Below are 27663 nucleotides of genomic sequence, written 5' to 3' on the forward strand. Positions count from 1 at the left end.
TTACACTTTACACGTTGTGTTGCCTTGGTACCGTTTTTCTCACATTTTTACCACTATTGGGATATAAGGTTTGACAACCATATTCGTACCTGTATTGACGTTTTACTTTTTGACAATTAGTATCAGCATACTAAATATGTCTTTCTTTGTAGATATGCTCTCAGACGAAGGGCAAATGCCCGAAATGCATTGGAGCTAAAAAATGTGTGGATATGAATAATGAAATATTGTATGAATATGAATACAATGGAAAATATAACAGCAACCATGGAATAAATCATGTTTCTAAACTTTCAACAAGGGTTTCTTATTTGAATCAAAGGAATCATTGAGAAAATATTTTTCTAAAAAGTGTGCCCCCAGGGATGCTATCAATTGCCAATTGAATGCACTTCATAACTTCAAATCCACAAGATGCCACCTTCAGGCACACAGAAGCATTGCTGAAAGGTTTCCAGACAAAACAGACATGTGGGGGACGTTCAAAAGATGAGGAATCTGCATCTAGAAGCCCCTTTCAGAAATGGTGACTACCTGGCATTATAATGTTAACAAAAGTGATTCTGTAGCACTATCGGAAGCACTTATGGCAAGGGAGTTCATCACTGATATAGCAGGATCTCTAACTGGATAGGCAGGCCTCCACTGTAGGCCAGAGGTAGGTTCTCTGCCACCCCGACATACCTAGGGACGGCCCACACAAGGGTATATGACCCCCTCTGTGTTGTGACCCTTGGAGCATGCACAATTCCTAACTCTGTGTGTAGAAAAGTTAGTAAATTAAAATGTTACATGTCTGTCCTAAGAACACTTGATTTATACTCATTAAAAAAAAAATCTGTCTGCCACCACTTACCTATTACTCTTTCTACAATATGATACTGTTTGTTTAATTCCCCAGATAGCTCTTGCTGGCAATTGTAATATTCCACATCTTCTGGAGTTACCTTTGATAGCCTGAACAGAAACAAAAGATGATTTTCTAAAATGTTGAGGATCACATTTCTCATATAAGCATGAGCAAGAAAACCTTTTCAATAACAATTATTGAACACAAACTCTACAACTACTTGTTGAGGTCTCACCAAGAAAACAATTGTGTGGGAGTATTCTTGGACAGCATAGCTCTCAATATTAGGACAATCAATCATATCTAACCTTTAAGGGTATTGAAACAGAGGCAAAATTCTGACTTTTACGTGTAAAAAGTGCAGCAAAAAGAACCAATTTGAAAATTAACTTCACCTCAATAGGTATTGATATTTGTGAGGCAGCCATGGTAAACTCACAGACTAAAGAGAAATGCTAGGTACTACAGGAGGAAAATGGGGAGATGTGTGTTGTGGTCTATTTATGTAAAACCAAAGGGGATGATGGACGGAGTGTTAAGCATTGCAAGCATGTTATAACTTACATGTCTCTTCCCTACTGCTCTGGCTGAGCAGTAGGGAAGAGACAACTAGGGAAGAGGAATGGCAACACATAAGTTACAACAAAGCAATCACCCCTAGTCAACTGATCTGGGTGTAATCCATCATCATTCTTTGGCTCACGCCGCCACCCCAGTTCAGACATGGCCATATGCAAATCAGTCTGACCCTGTGCCTCATGGGAACAGTCCAGCCCAAACTGCCGAGCCATGTCTTCCCTGGACCGGAAACAAGCAACCTGGGACCGGTTTCTGGCTAATCAGCAGTCATCAGCCAGGCTAGCTTAAATCCAATGAAAAAGTGAGCAGGGCACCCACGTCTGGGCGTACCCTGCCAACTTAGGGCAAAACACTCCGTCCATCATCCCCTTTGGTTTTGCTTTGGTCTATTAATGTAGCTGTTTTGTACATTTGTTTCTTCTGCATGAAATAGCATGTACAGTCACCATTTAGAGTAGCCCATTAGCAGTATCGAATGCCTCAAGGATTAATTCAATTACAAGAGAGTCTAGAGAATAACTACTAAATATTTTTTAATGAGGCTTATGAGGACGATGGCAGCTGAGAATGCGGAGGTCGTCTGAGTTCTGGAAAAGCTCTAAGCAGCACAGCCCCATTCTGCAACATTATGAGGCAATCTCAAGTCTCAGCAGGTCCTTGCAGCACAGCAGAGTACTAATAATTAATCATTGGTGCAAGACGTAAGGAACAGCAGCTCAAAGATAAGGGTTGGAAAGAGACCCATAACCTTATGCGGTCACAGGCTGCTAATATAAGGCAGATGTCCGAGCATTGCATTTCAAGCTGAAGCAACCAGTGGATAATGGGCATACAAACAGTAATAAGATTAAAACGAGTGTGTTATAATTGTAAGAAACCAGTTGCGAAGGATGCGAGTTCTTCACAAGTAATAAGTCTGCAATTGTCGTTTTTACTGAGAACAAAGTACTACATTATAGCACTTGACTCTCTAAGGGCAGCGAAGCAAAGCAGTCCAAGGCCTACTCAGGGAACGTTGTTTGGGCTGATCAACCCAGCTTGGTGGTACACAACTACAATACACAAATTATTGTCCAGTCTGTGCTTTTCTTTTAACAAGGATACATCATTTTATCACCCCCACACATACACACACACACCACCACTAAATACTATGCATTAATTACAAATATATACAAGCAGGTAAATGGGTGTACCTTTGGTGACTACCCACCTATAATAGACACAATATCCCAAAATAAGCGGGTGTTCTTATCAATATGGCAGGTCTGCTGGCTGTGTCAGGGTGTCAACATATCAATAAATGCAACATCATTAAAGTCAATAGGTAAAATACCAGTACGTAATACATGTCCTAGTCCACCGCTGTAGTCAATAGGGGAGTACCAAAGGGCATTTACTATATGGGGAAACTTTGCATTGCAAACCATCAACATTACGAAGAAACACTTTAATTCAACAACATGTGTCCAAGAAACTTTGTAACTTTTACGTATCTGCAAATACAGCTCTAGAACCAAACAACAGAGGTACCTGCACTTCCAAGCCTATGTGGAACAAGCATGAGATCAGGAAGAGATTTATAAATCACCAAAACCTCTCTCAGGGGTATGAATAAAACCTAAGAGAGACTTAGATCAACTTTTGAGGGCATCTTCTGGGGGGCTTCTGCGTTTTCCACAGCCCAACACATTTTCCCAAAACGTTTTTGATGACCTTGACCTTCGAAGGGCACCACTAGGGAAGCACAAATGCAAAACAGTTGAACATTAGGGCGTATGAGGAACTCCTATGCCAAGGAGCTTGAATAGTAGATTAGTTGCTTCCCTGCGGGGTCTTCCCTTTTCAGTGTGGCCGAATGGTGCATTCCTCATTTGTTCTCTGCTTGGCCCCCTGTCCCTGGTGGACCAGACTGCATCTTGGGCCCCACAGGGTCAATCTGCACAATTGTGGTATAATTTTTACTCCTGGGGGCCAGCCTTGCATACCAGGAGCATTCTCTTCAGGCCTCCTCGCCTCCAAGGTTGCTTAAATTGGGAGCAAAGTTCTCTGCCTCCAGGCACCAGATCAGTTCTTTTCCTGGCTCCTAGTGCTCTTCCTCTGCTTTTGTGGCCATTTTGCGTAGTCAACATGAGAACCCTCCACCCCTACCACCATTGCCACAAGCACTCCCTCGGCCCCACAACCTCCTGGCTACTAACAGGACACTTGTGTGTCAGCAGAGTAAAGGGCCAGTGCATTGAAATCCTAGGGGAACCATCTGGAGTCACCCGAAGAGGTCCCCAATTGTTCCTCGGGGATCACTTACTCTGGAGAGACCATCCTAATCTTGGGGGTCAGCTGAAGCTAAAGTTCCAAAGGCCAGCATTGCCAGGGAGTCAGGTGGCTCCACCTTACAGCTGGACATTCTTTTGAAGTCATTGCTTCAATGTCTTGATTTGTCACTCCCTTGTGTAGGGGTTTATAGGTGGGGGTGGGACGATGTAGAACCTATGTACCCCAAGCCAATTCCAGGGTGCCACATTATCATACACCGCTGTCCCAACCATCCTGCACAACATTCTGGGACAATCCAATATGGCAATTTCCAGTTGTATATGGAAAGAGCTTCTCTGAGCCTCAGTGTGCCCCTAGGTGACCGCTGCCTGAATCTGTCCCATCAAACAAATTGGAGAAAAGCCCTTCCAGTGTTTCTTCCACAGGTTTGGCTTTTCTTCTTTGTTTATGGGGGCCTGAGTTGACCCAGCCCATGCACAGCGTGGCAAGCTAATTGACAGATGCAGATTTCATCCCCACCTGGGGCCGCATTACACAAAGTGCCCAGAGAGCGCAACGGAAGTTTGCACCCACCTTGCAAGCCGCCAGGCACTTTGGTATTACAGAAGGGGGCACAGACGCTTGTGCATCCCTTTCTGTAATACCAATAGATTTGGGTACATAAAGCACCAGCGCTAACTTCTAGAGGGGTTCCCTCATTTGCAAGGGGTGTGCCCCATGCAAATGAGGCAATCCCTTTGCCTCTGTACCTGCGCCGTACAGATGGAGACGCAGAGGCAAAGAAGCTCTCAGGACACACACTGACAGTGCGCCACATTAGAGCAGCCGCCTGGAGAGGGAAAAGGGGGTCCTGTGGACCCCCCAGACATCCCCTTGCAGGCAGGTACAGTCACCTTTTAAAAGGTGCACCCAGCGCAATGAAGAAAAATGCACCACATGTGTAATGCAGCCCCTGTTCCTTTCCAAGGAACTGGGTATGGGACTGTTGACGGCTCTATGATGTGGAGAGGCCTTGCAATAGTAAACAATTCAGAAAGCACAGACAAACAAGTTACTTACTTTTGGTAATGCTCTTTCTTGTGAAAACTCTATAACTGTGGATTCCTCATATGGAATATGTCACTGATGTTAGCCTGGACACAGACAATGTTGTTTTAGGGTTACTGCATGCTAATATTGTGCAGCTCCACGTTGACTTCATTACCCCAAAATGTACAGAGTAGAGCCACATGTTCTGTAAGTTTGTCTCTTCTCTTTCCGTACCCTCAGACATGGAGTGTGAACAGTTATTTGGGAACAGTGTGCTGAATTCTTGCATGGGACCTTTTTAGATGTTAAAAAGGGGCCATTCCACAGAACAAGGAGGTGGGAGGCAAGTTAGGAATCTGTAGTTAGAGTATATTCCAGAAACAGCATTATCAAAGGTAATTAACTTGCTCTTCTGATGGATACTACAAACCATAGATTCCTTACATTAGGAAGACTCCAAAGCAGCACATCGCCACAATGGAAGGCCTGTGTAGTCAGCTAATCCATGCGAAACCAGTGATAGCGGCCTTAGCCTGGAGTAATTGGCTCTCAGACCACCAGTTATCCTAATGCAGGGCTATCCATCTCACCAGGATCCTCTTCTGCAGAGCCTTCACTTTCTCCGCTCCATAAAAAAAGCCCACAAAATGTTAACTTTCTACCCAATGGTCTTTGGTATGCTCAATGTAAAAACATACATCCCTTTTGGGGTCTAACCAAAGGATTTTCTGCTTCTCTTTTGAGGGGCAAGGGTGAACAAAGAACACAGGTAGAGACTGACCAACCTGGAAACGAGTTCCTCACAATAAGGCAACCCAATAATCTTTCAGGAGACTGGGTAGGGATATATACACAAACGTTGATTCCTGAAGGAGTAATTTCACAAACAGTTACTATGTTAGTGGATTGGTAAATATCATATCCAATCTCTTAATCCAATTTAGAAGATTTATGTTAGTTATGAAACTGAAAAAGTATATTGTGCGTACTTCTATACCTCTTAGTATGATAATCATATGTACTTATTCAACATCAATACATCTTATTTTAGTGTCAATACAACAGCACCTGCCTGCTGTTAACAAACATCAGAAAAATACATAATTCATTCCAAGTTGTGACCCATAACAGTGTGGGTGACCACTTAATAGAGTTAAGAATTTGTGTGACCCTTATAGAGTCATTCCCTTATAAAAGGGTTTTAAAATCTACTCATTAATGCTTATTGTGGTCAGTATGTCAATATTTCAGACTCCAGATGTCTAATAAGTATTTGAGACCATCCTCCGGACAAAGTGTCTAAAGGATAATGTTATTTACCCAGTAAACATCTGTTCTTGGCATGTAGAGCTGTAGAGTCACATGCTTTGCATACTCCTGCCATCTAGTGTAGGGTCCGGATGTTTGCTAGTTGTTTTTCTTTGAAGAATTCTTTCCAGTCACGAGGTAGGTGACGCCTCTTTTCCGTGTTAGTGCGCATGGGCATCGACTCCATTGTTAGATTGTTTTCCTGCAGAGAGTGAGAATGGAGTTAACAAAGGTTGAATAGAGATGACCCTGCGTATGTATATAAAATAAGAAGGAACTGCATCAGGTATAGGTACTCGGATAGGCGGGTGGGCGCATGTGAATCTACAGCTCTACATGCCAAGAACAGATGCTTACTGGGTAAGTAACATTATCCGTTCGAAGCATGTGAGCTGTAGATCACATGCTTTGCATAGACTATTCAGCAGTATTTTCCCAAAGAAGTGGCTAACCTGTAGCCGTTGCAGTTGTCTGAAAAAGTGTTCTAAGTCCTACTTGGCCTAATAGTGATTTGTGAATGTGTAGACCATGTTGCAGCTTTACAAATGTCAAGTATGGGAATTTTTCTTAAGAAAGCCATAGTAGCCCCTACTTTGCGAGTGAAATGCGCTCTAGGGGGAATTGTTAAAGTTCTCTTTGCTTTGGTATTACATGTTTGAATACATTTAACAATACATGTATCAATACCTGATTTGGATATAGGATTGCCTATGTGAGGTGGAGCTAACGCAACAAAAAGTTGTTTTGTCTTACTAAATGGTTATGTTCTTTCTATGTAATATAACAAAGCTCTCCTAACATCTAAAGTGTGTACAGCACGTTCTGCCACTGAATCTGGTTGAGGAAACAACACAGTTAAGTCAACTTATTCATTGATGTGAAAGGCAGGTAGAAGTTTAGGGTTGGTACGAAGGACCTCTTTGTCTTTGTGAAGCTGGTAAAAATGTTTTTCTATGGTTAGTGCCTGTAGCTCACCCACTCTCATCAGTGAAGTAATTGCAATGAGGTAAGCGATTTTCCATGAGAGAAATTGCAGTTCACATTTATGCATTTGTTCAAAAGGTGGACCCGTTAATCGTGTAAGGACTATGTTAATATTCCATAATGGGGCAGGTGGAAGTCTTGGTAGTATAACTCTTTTTAGTGCTTCCATAAATGCTTTGATAACTGGTATTCTTAACAGAGACAAGTGCTGTCTGTTTTGGAGGTACGCAGCTATTACAGCAAGATGTAAGCGGGTGGATGTGTAAGCTAAATCTAACCACTGCAAATGTAATAAATAACAGATGATATTTTGTATGGAAGCATCCAAAGGATTGATATTGTTATTATTGCAATATATGACAAATCGTTTCCATTTAGCTGCAGAACAAGCTCTTGTTGTAGGCTCTGGCCTCTTTGATGATGTTCATACAGCCTGGAGGAAGATTGAGCTATCCAAACTCTAGGACTTTAGGAGCCAGATCGCCAAGTTGAGTTCCTTGGGATCTGGGTGCCTGATTTCTCAACAGCTCTGTGTGAGGAGACTGGATGTGGGATGTAGCTTTTGATGTGGAACTATTGATAACTCCAACAGGTTTGTGAACCAAGGCTGACATACCCATGTGGGAGCTATTAGGATTAGTGCTAGTGAGAGGGATATTTGCCAGAGTTTCCGAACCACTGATGGAATGAGTGGGAGAGGCCGAAAAGCGTATGCAAATATCCCTGACCAGTTCATCCATAGTGCATTGCCTTTGGAGAGCTGGTGTGGATACCTAGAGGCGAAGCTTGGGCATTTTGCTTTTTCGCATGTGGCGAAAAGATCTATTTGAGGAAAACCCCAACATTGAAAGTATGGGAGGAGAACATGAGAGTGAAGTTCCCACTCGTGGATTTGCTGCCGCTGTCTGCTAAGAAGGTCAGCAATTTGATTGTTTACTCCCAGAAGGTGTTCTTCTAGGAAATCAATTTTGTGGTGTATGGCTCATTTCCAAATGGCTTGAGCTAGGAGTGACAGTTGGAGAGAGTGTGCCCCGCCCCACCCCCCGTTTTTGTATGGCATGGGGTTTCGGACAATGCGAGGTTGTAAGATCGGTTTATGTTGGGTACTTGGAAGTTGATTCTGTCATTGAGGTATTTGGGTCCGGTGTTGTGCAGGCATTTGTAGGTGTGGGTGAGGATCTTGAAGGTGACTCTTTTCTCCACGGGGAGCCAGTGGAGCGTCCGGAGGTGTTGGGTGATGTGTTCGTGCCTTGGGATGCAGAAAATGAGTCGAGCGGCGGTGTTCTGTATCGTTTGGAGTTTTCGGAATAGGGACTTGTTCATGCCGGCGTATAGTGTGTTACCATAGTCCAGTGTGCGGAGGGTGCTGAAGCAGCTGGAGGTGACGGTGTTGACCTGTTGGTTCATGGTGAGGGATGACTAGAGTATGATGCCGAGGTTTTTGGTGTGGTCTGAGGGTGCCGGTGGGCTGTCGGCCACCAGGTGTTGTCCCATGCTGAGGGGGTGGTTCAGAGTATGAGGACTTCTGTCTTTTCGGTGTTGAGTTTGAGGCAGCTGTTGGTCATCCAGGTTGCAACTTCCGGCATTCCGTTCTGGAAGTTGAGTCTGGCGGTGGCGGGGTCTTTGTGGAGGGAGAGGATGTGCTGGGTGCCGTCGGCGTAGGAGATGATGCTGCGGCTGAATTGTCAGACAATGGAGGTGAGGGGAGCCATGTAGATGTTAAAGAGGGTCGGGCCCAGTGATGATCCCTGTGGTACTCCGCAGATGATTTCCGTGGGATCAGAGAGGAAGGGCGGCAGTCTAATTCTTTGGCTTCTTCCGGTAAGGAATGATCGGATACAGTCTAGGGCTGTTCCTTGTATGCTGGCATAGTTTAGTCTGCTGACGAGTGTGTGGTGGGAGACGGTGTTGAAGGCTGTTGATAGGTCAAGTAGGATGAGGGCTGTGGAGTGGCCTTGGTCCAGGAGGGTGCGGATGTCATCTGTGGCGGCAAGTAGGGCAGTTTCGGTGCTGTGGTTGCTTCAGAATCCGGAATGGGACGTGTCGAGAGTGGCGTTGTCTTCGATGAATTGTGTCAGGTCCTTGTTGACTGTTTTCTCTGCGACTTTGGCCGCGTAGGGGAGGAGTGAGATGGGTCGGTAGTTCTTGAGGTCGGTGGGGTCAGGGGTCAGCTTCTTGAGCAGGGTCCTGACTTCTGCATGTTTCCAGTTGTCTGGGAAGGACCCTGTTTCGAGGGTGGTGTTGATGGTGCGTTGTAGTTCGGGTGCGATGGCGGCTCTGTAGTAGCTGTGTGGGGGGCAAGGGTTGGTTGGGGCCCGAGTGGATGCCTTTCATGGGTGAAGTAGTGTCTTCAACTGTGATCAGCGTCCAGGTGGAGATGGTGGGATGGTCGGTGCGTTTGGGGGGTGGGCGGGCTATTGCGTCAGGTGGAAGGTCAATGAAGTTGTCGTAGAGGTTTTTGCTCTTGAGGTAGAAGTATGTCCCAAGCTTGTTTCAAAGTTCTTGAGACGGGGTGATGTCTGTGGTTTTGCTGCTAAGGGTTAGTCACTTCCTGGATGACAGTGAAGTGTTCCTTGGAGTTCGTGGAGTTTGCAAGGATTTTGGTGTGGATGAAGATAATCTTGGTGATTCTGTTTTGGTTGTGGTAGTCTGTCATGGTCTCCTTTTAGTTGGCGTGGCTTTCGGGTGTCTTGGTGTTTCTCCAGTTCTTTTCTAGGCGTCTGCAGGTGCGTCTGGCTTCTTGGAGGTCGGTAGTGAACCAGGCGGCCTTCCTGGGGCGCTGTTTATCGGGTTGCGTAGCGGGGCGAGCTCGTCTGCGCATTTGGAGATCCAGGAGTGGAGTTCTCTGGCTGCAATGTTGGTGTCGAGGTGTGGTTGTTCTGGGTGCGGGTGGAGTTGAGTTGCTTGTCGGTGACCTTGCTCCAGTTTCTTCGTGGAGAGCGTGGGGCTGGTTTGGGTGCTCTGGTTTTGTCGACGGTGAAATGTACGCAGTAGTGGTCGGTCCATAGGGGTTGTGTGGTGTGGCTGAAACGGACGCTGTTGCCTGCTGCGAAGATGGGGTTACGGGTGTGTCCTGCTCTGTGGGTCGGTGTTGAGACGAGTTGTTTGATTCCGATGTTGGCGAGGGTTTCATGAAGGGTGGTGGAGTTGGGGTCACTGGCGTTGTCGAGGTGGAAGTTCAGGTCTCTAATGAGTATGTAGTTCATTGTGGCGATGGCGTGGGGTGCGATGAGGTCGGTGATGGTGGATGCGAAGGGAGCCCGGGGGGTCTGTAGAAGAAGGTTCCCCGGAGCATGGATCTAAATTGGCTCCTAGATAGGTTTGTGTGTTGTGAAGACATAGCCAGCTATTTTCAGGAGAAAATCCAGACAATGTATAGTTCCTTCCCACAGTCCGAGAAGATAGACAAACCCCCATGTACTTCCCAATCAGTTAGCCATTGGTCAGAATGCTGCCCTTTCAGCCTGGATGCTTCACTTACTGATCTAAAGAGAATAATCTCAGGCTCACCTACAGACCCTTGCCCGGCCAGGTTTTTTAAGCTACTAGTCACTTGCTTCAACCCGATCCTGAACTCTATTTGGAATTCCTCCTTTTCGATCGGGCTCCTTTCCTGCATCCTGGAAGACAGCACATGTTAGACCTATCTTAAAGAAAGAGGACGCTGACCCTGCCATCCTCAAGAACTATAGTCCGATCTCTCTTCTCCCCGTACCCGCGAAAATCCTGGAGAAAGAGGTCCAGAGACAGTTATCAGCCCACCTTGAGTCTAATGCCCTCCTTCATAATTCCCAGTCAGGCTTCAGGGCTGGCTGTAGCACAGAGACAGCTCTGCTTGAGGTGGCAGAGACTGTGCGTGCAACAGTTAATCAGGGAAAATGCACAATTTTGGTGCCACTGGATCTCTCCGCTGCCTTTGATACGTCTCCTACCGGAAACTGATCAAAAGGTTGGAAACGATGATAGTGTAAAGGGTATCGTGCTTGCTTGGTTCAAATCATTCTTTGAAGACAGATACCAGCTAATCTTCCTCCACCCCCACATCTCATCGGCAAAAGCCCTAACAAGTGGTGTGCCCCAGGGGTCGGCATTGAGCCCAGCACTTCTTTTTAATATCTATCTGGACCCTCTGGTCGAGGAATGGGATGTTAAGGCGGACTCCTACGCTGATGACACTCAGCTGGTGTTCTCCTTTAAGGACAGCCTTCTCCAACTGCAGGCAGCGTCTGCTCAATATTGCATCTTGGATGACAGACAACTGCCTAAAGTTAAACACCGATAAAACAGAGGTGCTATTTGTTAACCAGATGCAACCGCCAAGATCAGAACTATGGTGGCCTGTGGAGCTCCATCCCCCCCCCTCCATCACCCCCCCCCCCCCCCCCCCCCCCCCACTCACAGGCAAAGCACAGGTTAATCATGTCTCCTCTCAATGTTTCTGGAAACTAAAAACTCTTCGTAGGTTTCTACATTTCCTCCCTATGGATAGTAGGAAGACGGTGGTTCATACTCTGATCAACTCACAATTAGACTATGCCAACAGTCTGTATTTGGGCCTTCCTGCATATTTAATTAGGAAACTTCAGATCATCCAAAATTCCAAAATTCAGCCGCAAGGTTGATCAGAACGTCCCACTCCGCCATCACATCTCCCCTCACCTAGAGTTTAAAGCACTAACCATAGCACATAGGGTTCTGAGGGAGAGAGGCCCTAACTACCTCAAAGCAATAGTACAGAAATATACCCAGACTAGGGCCCTTAGATCCAACCTTTAGGAACTATTAGTAGTTCCTCGCTATAAAAAAGCGAGAATCGGTGGGTGCTGGTTTTCTGTAAAAACAGCTGCGCTCTGGAACACCATGCCGATACGCATCAGGAAAGCCAAGACAGGGAGACTGTTCAGGAAAACATTGAAAACCTGGCTGTTCAGCCTTCCATGAATCGCTTAGCTACCATCATCCTGTTGCTGCTAGCGCCGGGACACCCCCGTTGGGGGTAGCTGTCCGCTTTATAAGTGGTAATAAAAATGTTTTTAAAGATTGGACATGAGACTTTAACACTTTGACTGTAAACCCCAGTTGGTGCAGTAACTGTAGTGTTATGTTAGTGTTCTGGTGACACTTTATGCAAGTGCTGGCTTTGAGGAGCCAGTCGTCCAAGTACGGGAAGGCATGAACATGTTGTCTTCGCAGGTGAGCAGAGACTACTGTCAGGCATTTGGTAAATACTCTGGGAGCAGTGGTGACTCCGAATGGGAGCACTCTGAACTGGCAATGCTGCCTGCTACCATAAATCTGAGATATTTGCGATGAGCGGCCTGTATTGGAATGTGGAAATATGCATCTTTTAAGTCCAGATTAGACAAAGCACAAGTTACTTACCTTCGGTAACGATATATCTGTGAGAAACAGTAGTTAGTATTAGATTCCTTACTGCCACACCCATCCTCCCCGTTCTGTGAACAGATATCTAGGGTTAAGGTCATCCCCTTTCAGGGCCCTAGTTTCATGGCACCAGTGTTGGTTTTTATCATGGCTCTACGTTTCTGGCGCGGAAAATATATGTATAAGAACTGACGTCAGCGCGCAAGGGCGGCGTCTAAGTACTCCCGCGACTTCATCCCGGAGCCGCCACCGCCGCAGACGGACGCGGAGCCGCAGACGACGCCTACCAGCGCGCAAGAGTACTGCTACGCAAAAGTTTCCGGATCCAGTTTGACGCCTGGGGATATTCTAAGGTAAGGAATCTTATACTAACCTGTTTCTTTCAGATTTCGCCTTACTGTAGAAGCGGGAGCACTTGTTGAAGTGTCACCAGGTGAAAATGATCTGATTGTATGCAGAAATGCAACTCTCGGAGGTCTAAAATGGGTCTGAGAGAGCCGTCCTTTTTGGGTATTAGAAAGTACACCCTTGATATTGTAGTGATACGGGCTCTATGGCTCCCTTTCAAATGAGAGACAGAACCTTTTGTTTGAGGAGGTGTATATGATCCGGTGACATTTTGTGTGAACGCGGGAAATGTTTGGAGGGATGTTGGTAAGCTCCAGACAATAACCAGATCAGATCATTCCTAGCACCCATTTTTCTGTAGTTATTGATTGGCAGACAGGGAGGAATTGTGAAAGACGTCCCCCGACAGGTGTTGAATGATCAGGGGGTGTCATGCCTGCTCGATACAAACCCCCGCACAAGCAGAGTCCGAATGCGGGGTTGGCAAAACTGTGGTTGGCGGAAATGCGTCCCTGGTGAATGCGCGCGCATCTGCGCATGCGCGCTGAAGCCGATAATCATACTTAGGCCCGCCTAACACTCCAGGAGGTGCTTCGCGTTAAGCTAGAGTCGGTGTTCTGTTCCGGGTCACTGGTGGGGCTCCGTCCGAGGAGTTAGTGGTGGTGTCTCGTTTGCGGCGTTCTCTGCTTTTCCGTGAGTTCTGGCTTGCTGGCTTCACAGTTTGCTTTTCTTTTGCTGTTGGCTCATTGTTTGTCTTTGGTACAGGAAAGAACCTGTTCCTCTGTTTTATGGTGTTACTTTAGTTTACCTTAGTTATGGATTTATATTACGATACCTACGTTAGAGCTCTCTGTTTATGTGTATGATTACTAGAGCTCCTTGCCATTGGCATTTTGTTCCCGTCGCGAGTAGCGATTTGCGTTTCGTACTATTTAGAGTACCGAGTCATTCTCTTGTGTCTTTGCTCCTGCCGAGTGTTCTTTGTGAAATTAACAAGGTGCTCACTGTTGGCGGAGTTATATTAATTTGATCCTGGTGTACAGGTGATATGAGGTGTGTTCAAGCAGAATAAAGGCTGACATAGAATATTATTCTAGTCTACTAGTATTGACCACTTTTCTTTGCTTTTAGAGTATTCAGTACCTCATCGCCAGATATACAATTACACTTTAATCCAAGGGGGAACGGCTAACCAGCTGGTATATTCTAGGTATTAATATTCCCTTTCTTCCTTTATTAACTACCATAGACCAGGTAAGGGAGGGATCTGCATTAATGTTGTTGCTTTCTCTTTAGCTACAGTTCTGGTGTACAAGAACCTGACCTGAGTGAAGATTGCTGGTCGCTGTGTCTTCCCTACCTTTCCTTGTTGTGTTTCCCCCTTTTTCCCCTGGTTATCACTTGTGTGTCAGTGCTAGAACCTGACATCAAGGGGTGATCGGGATGAAGCTGGGTACTATACTTCAGACTCTGTGGCACTCCTGAGACAACAAGGCACAAGCTTTCGGGCCCCAGATTAACCGGGTGGTCGGAGTGTGCTTTGGGGTACTGAAAAGATTGAGGAAAGTCCTGGACCTACTCCCGATTGAAGCCCGTCAAACCCTGGTACATGCTTTGGTGACCGCCAGGTTGGATTACGGGAACCTGCTGTACCTGGGGGCACCAGAGAAAAGCATGGCACGCCTCCAAGTGCTGCAAAATCAGCAGCACGCTTGATCCTCCGGCTGCCCAAAAGGGCGCCTTCGAAGGTGGCCCTGCAGAAGTTACACTGGCTTCCTGTGAGGAGCAGAGTGGAATATAAAGCCCTCTGCACCTGTCACCGGATCTTGAATGGCAAGGCACCTCGACCATTGAGGAAACTGATTGAAGTTTACGAACCTGCTCGAGCGCTCAGATCAGCGGGTGGGGGTCTGCTGAGGATCCCCAGGGTTAAGAAAGCTCGCATGGGAGGCAGGTCCTTTAGGTGCCTAGCGGCAAACTACTGGAATAAACTCCCAGTGGACTTGCGCCTGGAACCTGAGGAAGCGAGGTTCCGAGTGAAACTAAAAACCCACCTCTATGCTAAGTAACTGCCTGCTCGGCAGCTGTGTTCCCTGCTTGCCGCCTCTCCCACTTTGTCAGCGCGTGGACACGCCGGTGCGCGTAACTCCGCGCTTTATAAATGTCCCTATTATTATTTATTATTATTATTATAAGCACGACAAAACGCGAAGCCTTTATATATTTGTCTCCCGAGTGCCATGGATCTTACGCTAGCAGATGTGGCCTTTATGGTAGGGAACCTCCAGAGAGAGACACAAGCCCTATCCGATCGAGTAGAAGCGTTGCAAGGGGAAAGAACAGAGAGAGCTGGACCTAGTTCAGCCACTCCGATAGTACAAGTAGTGACCCCTCAGACTATTCCCTTAGCCCCACCCGAACGCTTTTATGGAGACCCTAATAAATGTGCTGCTATTCTCACCCAATGCCAACTTCGCTTTCTGTGTAAAGCTTCCTGTTTTCCCAATGACAAAGCCAAAGTTGCATTTGTTCTTTCATACTTGGGGGGGATCAGCAGCCAATTGGACTATCCCTCTAATCGAAAAAGACGACCCTCTTCTCTTAAATTACACAGCATTTCGTAGAGAGCTGCGCAAGATGTTTGACAAACATTCCTTCACTCACGCTGCAGACACAGAACTGTTGAACCTGAAACAGGGATCCAAAGACCTCATTACCTATATTTCCACTTTTAATGGGTTAGTGGTTGAAGCTGATTGGCCCTCAGAGAAACGCAGCGCCCTTTTTAGGTCTCGTTCGAGACCTATTGCTGCCAAGTTGCTTGTCAACGGACACAGAGAGGGTCACGAGCGGCGATTCAGGTCCGTGATCGCGCAGATTCTGGTCCGTGCACGCGCACCAGCCGCCACCACATGCACAGACGCACCAGCCGGCACCAGCCGCGCGCACACGCACCAGCTCACACACGCACCAGCTCACACACGTACCAGCCGCCCCCAGCCACGCACACACGCACCAGCTGCCCACACACGCACCAGCCGCCATGGCCGCGCACACACGCACCAGCCGCCCGAGCCTGTGCACGAGCCCCCAAGGCACCAAGTCTCACTCACCGGGTGTCATTTTTTTTTTTTTTTTTTTTTAAATATATTTTTATTGCAGGAATCAGTAAATCGTTACATAATCGACCAGCATTATAGAACAAGCAAAATCAATGAGACACAACCCTCCATCCCCCCGCTGTATGTCTCGTACACAGCCATTCAGCCCACAACCCTGGGGTCGGGCGGCGAAAGTCAATGGGGGCTCAGCAGGATGTCGAAGCTGGTCCGGATGATCCACTGTCTGTCATCTGCTTTTCCAAACAAGCCTATAAAACCCAGAAAGAAAAAAAAAACCCACCCTCAAAACGCTATGAACCAGAATAACCCCTACCCAACCCCGCCATCAGCGCACGGTAACTACCGCAACAGGATCTGCTAAAGGACCCATGGGGAAAGCAACAGAGCTGAAAAGTTCAATCATCTAATGGGACTTGGGGCGAGCTGCATCCTCACTGTCAGAGTCACTGGGGGCGCAATAATCCCTAAGGGCCTGCACTAGCGTTTCCCACTCCAGCGCTGCCTCCTGTGCCTTCTCATTACGCTGCCGCCAAGCTAGCTGGTATCTCAGTGTGCTCTCACCGGGGGTCATCTACTCCGCCTCCATTGACGTGGCACACACGGGGCTTCCCTCACTGATGGGAGCCCCGCACTTGTATCCTTAGCCTCAGTCACCACTTTTCTGCTGCCACCGCCGGGCTCCCCCTCCGGCATGGGAGCCGGGTGTCACCACGTCCATCTCGGCGAGTCACTTCGTGCACGAGCTTATGGTGGAAGTCCAGCCCCACAGCAAGCATGACGCTGCCGGACTTCCGGATTTCGCGCCAGTCGGGCCGGTGGCTTGCCAGGAACTCAAGCGATTTCCAGGTACTTGTTACTTTAGTGATGTGTAACCCAAGTGCATTTTAAAGATTTAGCCAAATGGGGAGTAGTTGACAGGGTTCAGATTGTGCTTTACAAACAATGCAGAAAATAAACTCTCTTGGGCGTGTCCCGCGTTTCCTTCATCCATCTGATGAACACGTAAAGCATTTAAACCCAGAATATAACAGGTCGCATTGCTCCCCGTTCATAAATAGCGTATTTCTGAGCTATCACAAGTCTATGAAGTCAGAAAGCCAGGAGTTGAAATACAATAATTCTATTCTTTTTATTGTTCATTTGTAACCCGCACATACAGTTCGAACAACCGCCCAAAGTGCCTATGAAACGTCTCCAGGCGCTCTGCTCCGCGGCGATGGCGAATGGTCAACATTCCATACCGTGTAATGTTCCTCTGGCTGGGATTCTTAAACCAAAGTGCAAACTGTTGCACAAGTACAGTTTTAAGGCACCAGCAACTGAAGTAGAGACTAGAAACAGAAGCGAACTCGAATATAAGCAAAGAAACTAATGGGGTAACATATTAAAAAGGCAGAGTTAAACCTTTCTAGACAAAGGGAATCCCCATATTCGGGAAAACAAAGATTAAGGAGGGTCAAGGGGACTATCTTTATAGACCATCCAAACTCAATACCCCTAATGAAACTACTTAAAACACAAAGAGTTGGAGGGTCTGTTGACTAACAGAGCTGAGTCTATAAGGTCCTATATAGGAGACCACACCTAAGCATTGCACTAACCCAGACCAAGTGGTCACATGACACAAAAATATGATCGATATCCTATCAGCCCACCCATTTGGCGGAGCCTCGTCATGTAGGACGTCTAACCAGAGTGGTGAGTCAAAGCCCAGGTGAATTGGCCAGACAACACACACTACCGGTTCATATTGTCAAAGTGTCCATGCCACAGAGTGGTGCTGAAAAAGTGCAGTGCAAAATGAGGAGTGAAATGAGTGATATTAAAATGACGGTCGAGGCAAAAGAATTTTTTTTTTATTGATATTCACCAGGACGCCAGATTAAAAAGAAGTGTAGAACAGTGTGAAAAAATCACTGTGATGCTTTGCTGTGTTATGGATTAGGCCAACATGTTTCTGCCTACGGTGAAACTACACCGGCATTCTTCAGGGCCAGATACAAAAGATATTGCTACTGCAAAGGTACACTCAAATATTAATGTGTAAAGTGAAAAAAGATAAGGACAGACCAAATCATTTGTTTAACGAACTGTCCAAACTAGTGGAGTGGTCGTGTAGACCATCCTACCGTATCCATCCGAATCAGTTGTTGGATAGAGGATGTGATCCTGTAAGTGGAGACAAAAACCACTATTGTTTGTTCTAAAAACATAACGAACTTGTCACATATACAGACCATTTGAAAGACTCAGCTAGGCTAATTCATACTAGAACAGCCAAACAAGGTCAAGGTTGCATTCAGAGTAAACCACCAGTCATTGCTAAACATTATTTTCAAATAAAGTGTATGAGACTTACCCAGCAGTATGTGGGAGTCAAGCGTCACCTCACCCGGCAACGGCTCGGAGAATGAAGTCTTTTTCCAACATGACTAGAGCAGAAAAGCTGGCACTTGCTACTCTGTCAAAAGACACCAGCATTACCATTAAGCCCGCCGACAAGGGCGGTGCCATTGTCATACAGGACACCGACACCTACCATAGAGAGTGCTTACGACAACTAAGTAATGGCAATGCCTACCGGCGACTCACTGAAGATCCAACCACGAGACTCTCCAACGATATTAAAAGTCTCACTGAGGAAGCATCTTGTGAGGGATGGATTACATCTCAGGAAGCAAGGTATTTGACCACGGCCCATCCGGTGGTCCCTTACTTCTATTGCCTCCCGAAGATACACAAGGAGAAGAGACCACCTCCGGGTCGCTCCATAATCTCGGGCATTGGGTCTCTGCTAGAGCCGCTTTCTACTTTTGTGGATGTTTATTTGAAACCACTGGTTAAAGAGACACCCACGTATCTGCAGGACACTGGTGACGTCCTTCGACTCCTTACTGAGACTGAGTTCAATGTCGAGACCGACCTAATGGTGAGTTTCGATGTTGAGTCTCTCTATACGTGTATCCCTCAGCAAGAGACTCTGGACTGCATAAGACACTTACTTGAATCCAAACCACCGGATACCATCACTCCGATACCCTTCATCATGGAGTGTGCCAGACTAGCTATGATGGAGAATTATTTTCAATATCAGGATGATCTTTATCTCCAAGTCTCGGGGACATCAATGGGGAGTGTCTTTGCCCCCAGTCTGGCGAACCTGTATATGCATCAGTTTGAGCAAGATCGTGTCCTGAACCACAGCAACCCTTATTTCCATCAGGTGTTGCTGTGGCGCAGATACATCGATGATATCATTGTCATATGGAGGGGCACCAATGTGGAGGTTACTGACTTTCACACATGGCTGAACTCCAGGAACCAACATCTTCGTTTCACAGTGGAGTACAGCAAAGAGCAGCTACCATTTTTGGATCTCCTCATTTTTCCGGAAGGGGGAGGGTTGCAGAGCCGATTGTATAAGAAACCCATGGCTCGCAACTCCCTATTGTCATACCGAAGCTTCCACCCACAGTCACTACGTGACAATTTGCCAGTGGGCCAATTTTTGAGGGTCCGGCGAAACTGTTCTTCAACTCACCTGTATGAACAACATGCGAGGGAATTATCGTGCAACTTGAAGGAGCGGCACTACCCCAATCAACTGATACGTCGGGCTCACAAAAGAGCCTTCAATAATAATCGAGAGGCACTAATTGAACATCGACACAACAAGGCACCTTCCGAGAGGATCACGATGGTACACACTTTCAGCACCAGATCGAATTTGGTAAAGAAAACAGTTTTGAAGCACTGGAAAATTCTGAACACAGCTTCTGGTGTAATACCCAGGCCCCTGTTTGCCTTTAAACGAGGGTCCAGTATCAGAGACAGCCTGGTCCATACAAGACCGCGAACGCAGAGGAAAGAAACCACCACCACCCTGGATACCATCTGGAATACTACTCCGGTTCAAGGGCACTACCCCTGTGGTAGTTGTACGTCTTGTCCACAGACTCGCAAGACCCTTTCCATTGACATCGGAACTTCAAGACCGTGGAAATTGTTTAATCATACCAACTGCAACTCGGAGAGATTGATCTATATGATCACATGCCCATGTGGTCTGGCCTATATTGGACACACCACCAGAAAAGTCAAGCTTCGTATCAGCGAACATAAGAGTACGATACGGTGCAATAAACAGTCCACCTGCCTGACGAACCATTTTCTAATCAAGAAGCACAAAGCTGACGACCTGAGGTGGGTGGTTTTGGAACAACCATTCATCCCACCACACGTAACAGATGTCTCAAGGTTTCTTTTTATCAAGGAACAGCGCTGGATTTTCAAATTGAAAACTGACGTTTCGGGGTTGAATGACAACATACCTTGGGTGTCCATCTGACCATCTGGGATTCTCCTAGGACGCTGTCCTTTATAAATTACCAACCCTGCACACTCTAAGATAGCTTTATTTACACTTTACAAGATGGAGATCCTTCCAGTAACCATACAAAGTGTAGCACATGTCAGTAATCTGTCAATATTATTCCAACATGCCAATAGGAACTAGGTTATGCATTGGTCGCTCCGCTGCTGTTCCCATTAAATTTAAGCTATAGGTTCAGCTAGCTCTGTTGCTAAAGGTTAGGACTCATCTAACTCACCTATTCTACCGAGGTGTAGACCCATTCTTCTTACATGGCTTGACATTCTGACATAATGTGCCCTTTTCCTAGTGTTTATACAATTGCACTGTAGATTTAACAAACTTTTTGAAGGCAATGAACACGAGCGCATATTAGATAGGTGCAGCGCCTAGTATTTATTCATCATCCCTTGAGGGTACATGATTATGCCTCATGGGCATGACTATGCATGACTCTGTTCGCTTTGGGTAGGCTCACAGCGCCTCATAAATTCCCAGATTGCCGCTTTTTGAGACTGTCTCGGGTGAGATGAATAATTGACATCTGATGGGGAAACGAGGCATCGCTATGACCAGCGCTGGTCTATCCGGTGTATTGTTTACTCATTAATAGGCATGCGCGCGCTACGGACGCAGGTTCACCAAACCCTGGGGATGCGCTACCTTTTCGCGCATGCCCAGTGCGCGCGCCGCCACGAACACACCCCCCGAGCGCGGTGGGAGGTTTTACAACATCGCGCATGCTCGGTGTTCTGTACACAGCGGGCTGAGCAGCGTGGCTTGGCAGCGCATGCGCGTTGCATGTTTTTGCGCAATATCGACAACAGCGATAGGCCAACAGCTGTTGCCCTTTCTGCCAATTAGGCCTGATATAAAAATACGAGCCTCACCTCTCCCCGTTGCCTCCCCTTCGGCTTTGGTGTTAGCCGAGAGGTACCGACGGAGAGGTGAGTAGACTGATCAGGGCATGCTCCTCCAGGCTCTTCAGGCTCACTGAGGGTCTCTTGTTTTAAAGCACTTTGACTCTGAGATAATAACCCTCCAGTCTGACATAAATTTCCAGCTGGACCTAAAGATTGAGCTTTATTGACCTATTCTTTACCACTAGTTATAAGTGTAGGTTTAGTTTTGTTTGTATCTTCTTACAGTTAAGCATAGGGCTAAGGTCCTCTCACTCAGTTCTATCACTTATCGAATGTCATCTTTGAGCCACACAGTTTATTTCTATCTCTTGACTGTGTTAGGGTTCTGAGTGACAAACAAACTACCTACCTTATAATAATTTTTATGTGGTTAATAGGGGTATTCACTCCTGGTTAACCGTGTCAGTCAGAGACTAGACACTAGTTTTGTCTATCAGTTATACCTTCTCTTGATCTCCATGGGACAGCGATCTTTGTGGGCAGATACACAACCAGTTTCTTATATGCACAGATAGTATAACTTAACACTGACTAGGGATACTCTATAGATCTCTGAGTCACCTAGGCTTACATGCTCTATTTTATTTTCTGTGCATAGAGCGGGGCCTCATTCTCCGAGCCGTTGCCGGGTGAGGTGAGGCTTGACTCCCACATACTGCTGGGTAAGTCTCATACACTTTATTTGAAAATAATGTTTAGCAATGACTGGTGGTTTACTCTGAATGCAACCTTGACCTTGTTTGGCTGTTCTAGTATGAATTAGCCTAGCTGAGTCTATCAAATGGTCTGTATATGTGACAAGTTCGTTATGTTTTTAGAACAAACAATAGTTGTGGTTTTTGTCTCCACTTACAGGATCACATCCTCTATCCAACAACTGATTCGGATGGATACGGTAGGATGGTCTACACGACCACTCCACTAGTTTGGACAGTTCGTTAAACAAATGATTTGGTCTGTCCTTATCTTTTTTCACTTTACACATTAATATTTGAGTGTACCTTTGCAGTAGCAATATCTTTTGTATCTGGCCCTGAAGAATGCCGGTGTAGTTTCACCGTAGGCAGAAACATGTTGGCCTAATCCATAACACAGCAAAGCATCACAGTGATTTTTTCACACTGTTCTACACTTCTTTTTAATCTGGCGTCCTGGTGAATATCAATAAAAAAAAAATTCTTTTGCCTCGACCGTCATTTTAATATCACTCATTTCACTCCTCATTTTGCACTGCACTTTTTCAGCACCACTCTGTGGCATGGACACTTTGACAATATGAACCGGTAGTGTGTGTTGTCTGGCCAATTCACCTGGGCTTTGACTCACCACTCTGGTTAGACGTCCTACATGACGAGGCTCCGCCAAATGGGTGGGCTGATAGGATATCGATCATATTTTTGTGTCATGTGACCACTTGGTCTGGGTTAGTGCAATGCTTAGGTGTGGTCTCCTATATAAGACCTTATAGACTCAGCTCTGTTAGTCAACAGACCCTCCAACTCTTTGTGTTTTAAGAATCCCCATATTCCCCACAGAGGCTCTGATTCCGACTGTGTGGGGCTCCAGCTGGCTGTTGCTGCATCAGATAAATGCCAATACCGTGGGCTCTGTTTATCGGGTGCGATAAGTGGCACCTTTTGTCAGTTTCTTGTCAGTGAAGTAGTGTGGCTCACTGGTTAGAGGCGGCCCGAGAGCAGAGGACGGCCCGGGACCAGGGTTCGATTCCCGGCGCGGCAGGTTTCTGGACCAGGGTCAGCGGACTCGATAATTCTCTCGCCTCGGTGCCCACTCTGATCAGCGACCACACTCGGCAACTCTGGGCATTAGCTTGCCTCATCTTCACTAACGGCCCCACCAGACCGCCGGGGATGCCTGGTCTCACCCTGGAGATACCCATTAAGGGACCATCTCTCAGGGAAGCCAGGAAGGGTTTCGCAGCGGTCGAAGCGCCTTGGGACCCTACAGGTAAGTAGTGCGCTATATAAATGCCAATACATTTACATCTTGGGAGCAACATGCAAAGTCTGGTGGTTACTGCATCAAAATCCTCATGGTACGGTACATACTGTACATTTTTCCAATGTTAAATTCCAGCAGGTGCTCCATTTGCAGCCCAGACTGACCCGAGAAAGCCAGCAGCCGGCAAGGCAGGACGGATGCGTCCCAGCTGGACTGTCGATCTGCCACGAGCCCTGCATGGCCCTATCCGCCCTCCACACACCCCCTTCTTTTTTGGAGCCAGCCTGCAGATGTGGAGTGAGCTCCTGGAGTCTGCACCCTTAAGGCTGCACGCTTCCGTCCTACATTTAGGCTCCCTCGCTTCACCACTTTGTGCTACGGGCTCTGCCTGTGGACACGCAGCGTCAGAGGCCTCTTCCCTCTTTCGCCTGCTCCAAACCATCATGTTAAATTTTTTTTTTTTTTAAACCCACACCAGCAAAACACAGCAGTGGAACAGCATTCTGCTCCACAGGACCAGACACACATTCCTAGTGTGCCTGATATGTCTGCTTACCATGGCAGTTCAGGTTTGATTTGGCCTCGCCGAGAGCAGTTTAGCCGGAGCTGCATAGGCAGTATGAGAAGTGCACTGGATGAAAGCAGGGCTCTAGGGCTCTCGTGACTCAGAGGCTTGTGGCGCTCGCTGTCTAGGAAAACGCTTTTTGAGATTTTGCTAATCACGATATTCCTTTGAAATCCTCTGAAGCACGTGATGGCCGCTATTTTTAACAAATGTGCTGCTATAAAATAAATTGTGGCCTCTAGTGTTTTTTTCTTTTACTACTGTGTTATATTAGTTGTGTGCGCCAAGGTTCAGGCACACAGCCGTCTCTTGCTGCATAAGTTGTGCACTGCACGGCAACCACGGCTTTAGCTGCCCTCATAGTCTCACATTTCCACCGGGATGTTAGGGCAGGCAGTTTTGCAAGAGGCATGTGGATACAGAACATTCGCTGACACCGTGTCTACAGGAGCAGTATGGGCATTCACTGGCTCGGTCTGATCTGGGGCTTAAAGGGTAAAGCGCTTTAGGGATGCTGGTGGTGTAGGGGTACAGCATTACATGGCCATATGCTTTAGAACTGTCCCTGATAACGTGAAACAGGTGCAGGTTGTGGAAGCTTAACATGACGTCATGGGCAGAGAACTTCAGACCCGGCCGGTAGGTACAGGAGGAGGCTACAGAGGCTGCAGAGACTCCGCTTTTCCCAGTTAAATGGGTAGAAAGCGTTATCTGTGCATGCAAGCTGTTAGGGGAGTAATTTGGTGCGTAATTTGTGAAATAATAAGTGCCGGCCCCAGACCTTTTTGCTCGTATGCTGCTACCAGCGATGCACAGTTGTGCCGAAAATCAAAACTGCATAGTCATGATTTACCCTCATGCATATTGAATCCATCACAAGACACTCCATGCCCCTTAAACACACTCCTGCACGTTCTTTTTCGCCCCTACTTTCTCCCTTTGTCACACTTTTTCTCTCTTTCTTTTGATCCCTTTAGCAGGGTGCGTGCTGTTCCAGCGAAGAGCAGTAGAGTTACTGCCGGGCACAGTGTTACATGGGCAACAAGCAGGCGCGCTACGTGTATAAAACTAGAACCACCATAGCTTCCAAGGTTTCAGATTGCTTATGGTGACATTTTCATAATTTCAGTGCACTCTTGAGTGACAATCCAATGATTTAGTGACACTTTCTCGTGAGCAAAACCAAGCAATGTAGACAGGAAAAAATATAAGCCCTCAGGAGAGTAAGTATGAGGCACACATAGGGCACAGCCAGGCTGTATTATTTTAAAAAGACTTCAGCTTTCTCAACCCTATAAAAACGCTATAAAAATCATAAGCTGAGCAGTCTGCCCCGGTCCGGCACATTGCATGCTACCTGCCCAGCTCCGCAACTGGCACCAGATTACACCAGGAATAAGTCAATGCAATAGGTCTCGCATTTTCAAAATTTTGACCTATTGGTATTGTAAATTACAATGTCTTTTATCATTGCATGTTTGTTAAACACATATAAAAAAAACGTTCCCATTGCGGGCCATATTCAGATGCATTCATTCTATACGTACACTTACTTACACACCGCTTCACTGGCAGCCAACACATCAATTTTAAGTACACGGGAGCTGTGCTTTGTCTCAACGTAGGACCGCTTTCAAGTTAGGAAAACATGAGCCATGTTTTACGTAAAACCTCACCGAGCAGGGGCTCCCGCTGCAGGCAGACATCAGAAACAGACAATACTTTACCCGCACTTTATTTTAAACTTTTGATCTGCACGGCTCAAACACCTTCATTTTAAAGAAATCTAACAAACTGAAATGCGAGTAACAGCCTTGGGGCACCTTTTCACAGCGTGATTTCAATACCTGGTGGGATTATTTCATGGGAGCATGTCAAGAGTCTAAAGCCCAAAGCGTGCACTGGGTAGCCATGTGTCATGCGTTGTCAGCACCTCAAGCGCTGCCCTTTGCTTTGCTAACAGGTCGTGAAAACTTGTTAACGCTGTGAACTGCAGATGACTTGTGCCTCCTTATTCTTTCTGCCATTTTTTGTTGTTCTCAATTTACTTCCGAAGTGTCTCCTAACACGTTATACAATAATAGACAACAACATAATGCTCCCTCCCACAAGTCTGCTCCTTTGCTGACCTCAGTGCCTTGACCCACGGGCCCTACGCAAGAGTGCACTTTTTAGCTGGCCTAGGTTTTATCTTGCCCAATTACAGCTGTGAAACCTCCCCAATTGACCATCATAATTATAAATTGCTTTCGGTCTTCGACAGTGACAGAAACCGACAGGGGGCAAATCACACTTCATGGTGAAAAGTGCAAACTTGTGCAGTGTTGTGTTACGAAATAGGATTTTTCTAATCATAACTGTTTTTTTCCCTCTGTGCAGGTGTGCCCTCTTAGCATGTGTCACAATTATTAGATTAAAACAGAGTTCTTAGCCGTTCTGTCCGCGCTTCATGTTTAAAAAACAACCCTATGCCAAAATGGTGAACAAAGGGAAATAACAAGAAACAAGCTCACCTCTACTTTCTTTGCGAAAGAAGGAGCTCAGCTCACACGTCTACCGAGAATGATACCTCCTCCCAGAACACAGTTTTTAAACAGTTCTGCAATATACTCAGGTAGCGTTTTCTTCTTTACTTTGTTATTCCTCTATGTATGGGGTTAAAACTCATTTGAAGTGTGTGTGCTTTGAAAACGGAGCTTATACTTGTACCTGATGAGACAATGATGGCTTTGCTTTAGTAAACAGGAAGTTGTGCCCCACCACCAGGAACGAGGGGCCAGCGTACGACATGCACATCATGGGCCAACTTTGACTTAACTGCTTCAGGTGCAGTATTATCAACTGGTCTGTGCAGATTTTATGTCACTTTTCGTCGGCAATTTTTGCATCCTTTTGAGTTTAACATCTTTTTTTGCCTACATATGGAGGGGTAGCTATTCCAGCAAGTGTTCTTCTAATATTGTTTCCCACCTAATCGCAGTGTTTGTCAAGTCCACTTTAAAAATGCTGCCTGATTCCCGTTTACTCCTTCTATCTCAGTGTCAATGTTGCTGTTGCTTCTTTCTTTTTTCCTGCCTGTGCTGCTTCTTTCGTTTATCCTTCTCTCTGCTCACCTTCTCATTGTCTGTGTTAATTCTTCACCCCACCTCTCACTCAGCCATTGTTTGTGTTACCCCAACCATAAATTAAACAAGCATTTGCAATGCCTTGGGTCTTGTTGTGCCTTTCTGCCCTCTGCATCACCACATCATCACTCAGCGCTACCACAGTATCACTCAGCACCACCACAGTATCACTCCGCACCACCACAGTATCACTCAGCACCACCACAGTATCACTCCGCACCACCACATTATCACTCCGCACCACCACATTATCACTCCGCACCACCACAGCACCACCACATTATTACTCAGCACCATCACATTGTCATTCAGCACCATCACAACACCACTCAGCACCACCACAGCACCACCCAGCACCACCACAGCACCACTCAGCACCATCACAACATCACTCAGCAGCACCACTCAGCACCACCACAGCATCACTCAGCAGCACCACTCAGCACCACCACAGCACCACTGAGCACCACAACAGCATCACTCAGGACCACAACATCACCAGTCAGCACTACCACAGCATCACTCAGAACCACCACAGCACCACCACAGCACCTCTCAGCACCACCACAGCACCTCTCAGCACCACCACAGCACCTCTCAGCACCACCACAGCACCTCTCAGTATCACCACAGCCCCACTCAGCGCAACCACAGCATCACTCAGCGCAACCACAGCATCACTCAGCACAACCACAGCATCCCTCAGCACAACCACAGCATCCCTCAGCACCACCACAACATCACTCAGCACAACCACAGCACCACCACAGCACCTCTCAGCACCACCACAGCACCTCCCAGCACCACCACAGCACCACTCAGCACCACCACAGCATC

At 46.7% G+C, this 27663-nt stretch overlaps 1 protein-coding gene across 1 annotated transcript in view; it reads right to left on the reverse strand.

Moving 5' to 3' along the window:
- CHD2 (chromodomain helicase DNA binding protein 2) overlaps positions 1 to 27663 on the reverse strand; it is a 1340517-nt gene that overhangs the window by 674142 nt on the left and 638712 nt on the right. Inside the window, exon 9 of the mRNA XM_086956769.1 lies at positions 857 to 957. Within this exon, the coding sequence (XP_086812895.1) occupies positions 857 to 957 (101 nt within the window). The remainder of the gene's footprint in view (positions 1 to 856; positions 958 to 27663) is intronic.

Source organism: Lissotriton vulgaris, chromosome 2_1 (genome assembly GCF_964263255.1).
Source record: "Lissotriton vulgaris chromosome 2_1, aLisVul1.2, whole genome shotgun sequence".
Lineage (NCBI taxonomy): Eukaryota > Metazoa > Chordata > Amphibia > Caudata > Salamandridae > Lissotriton > Lissotriton vulgaris.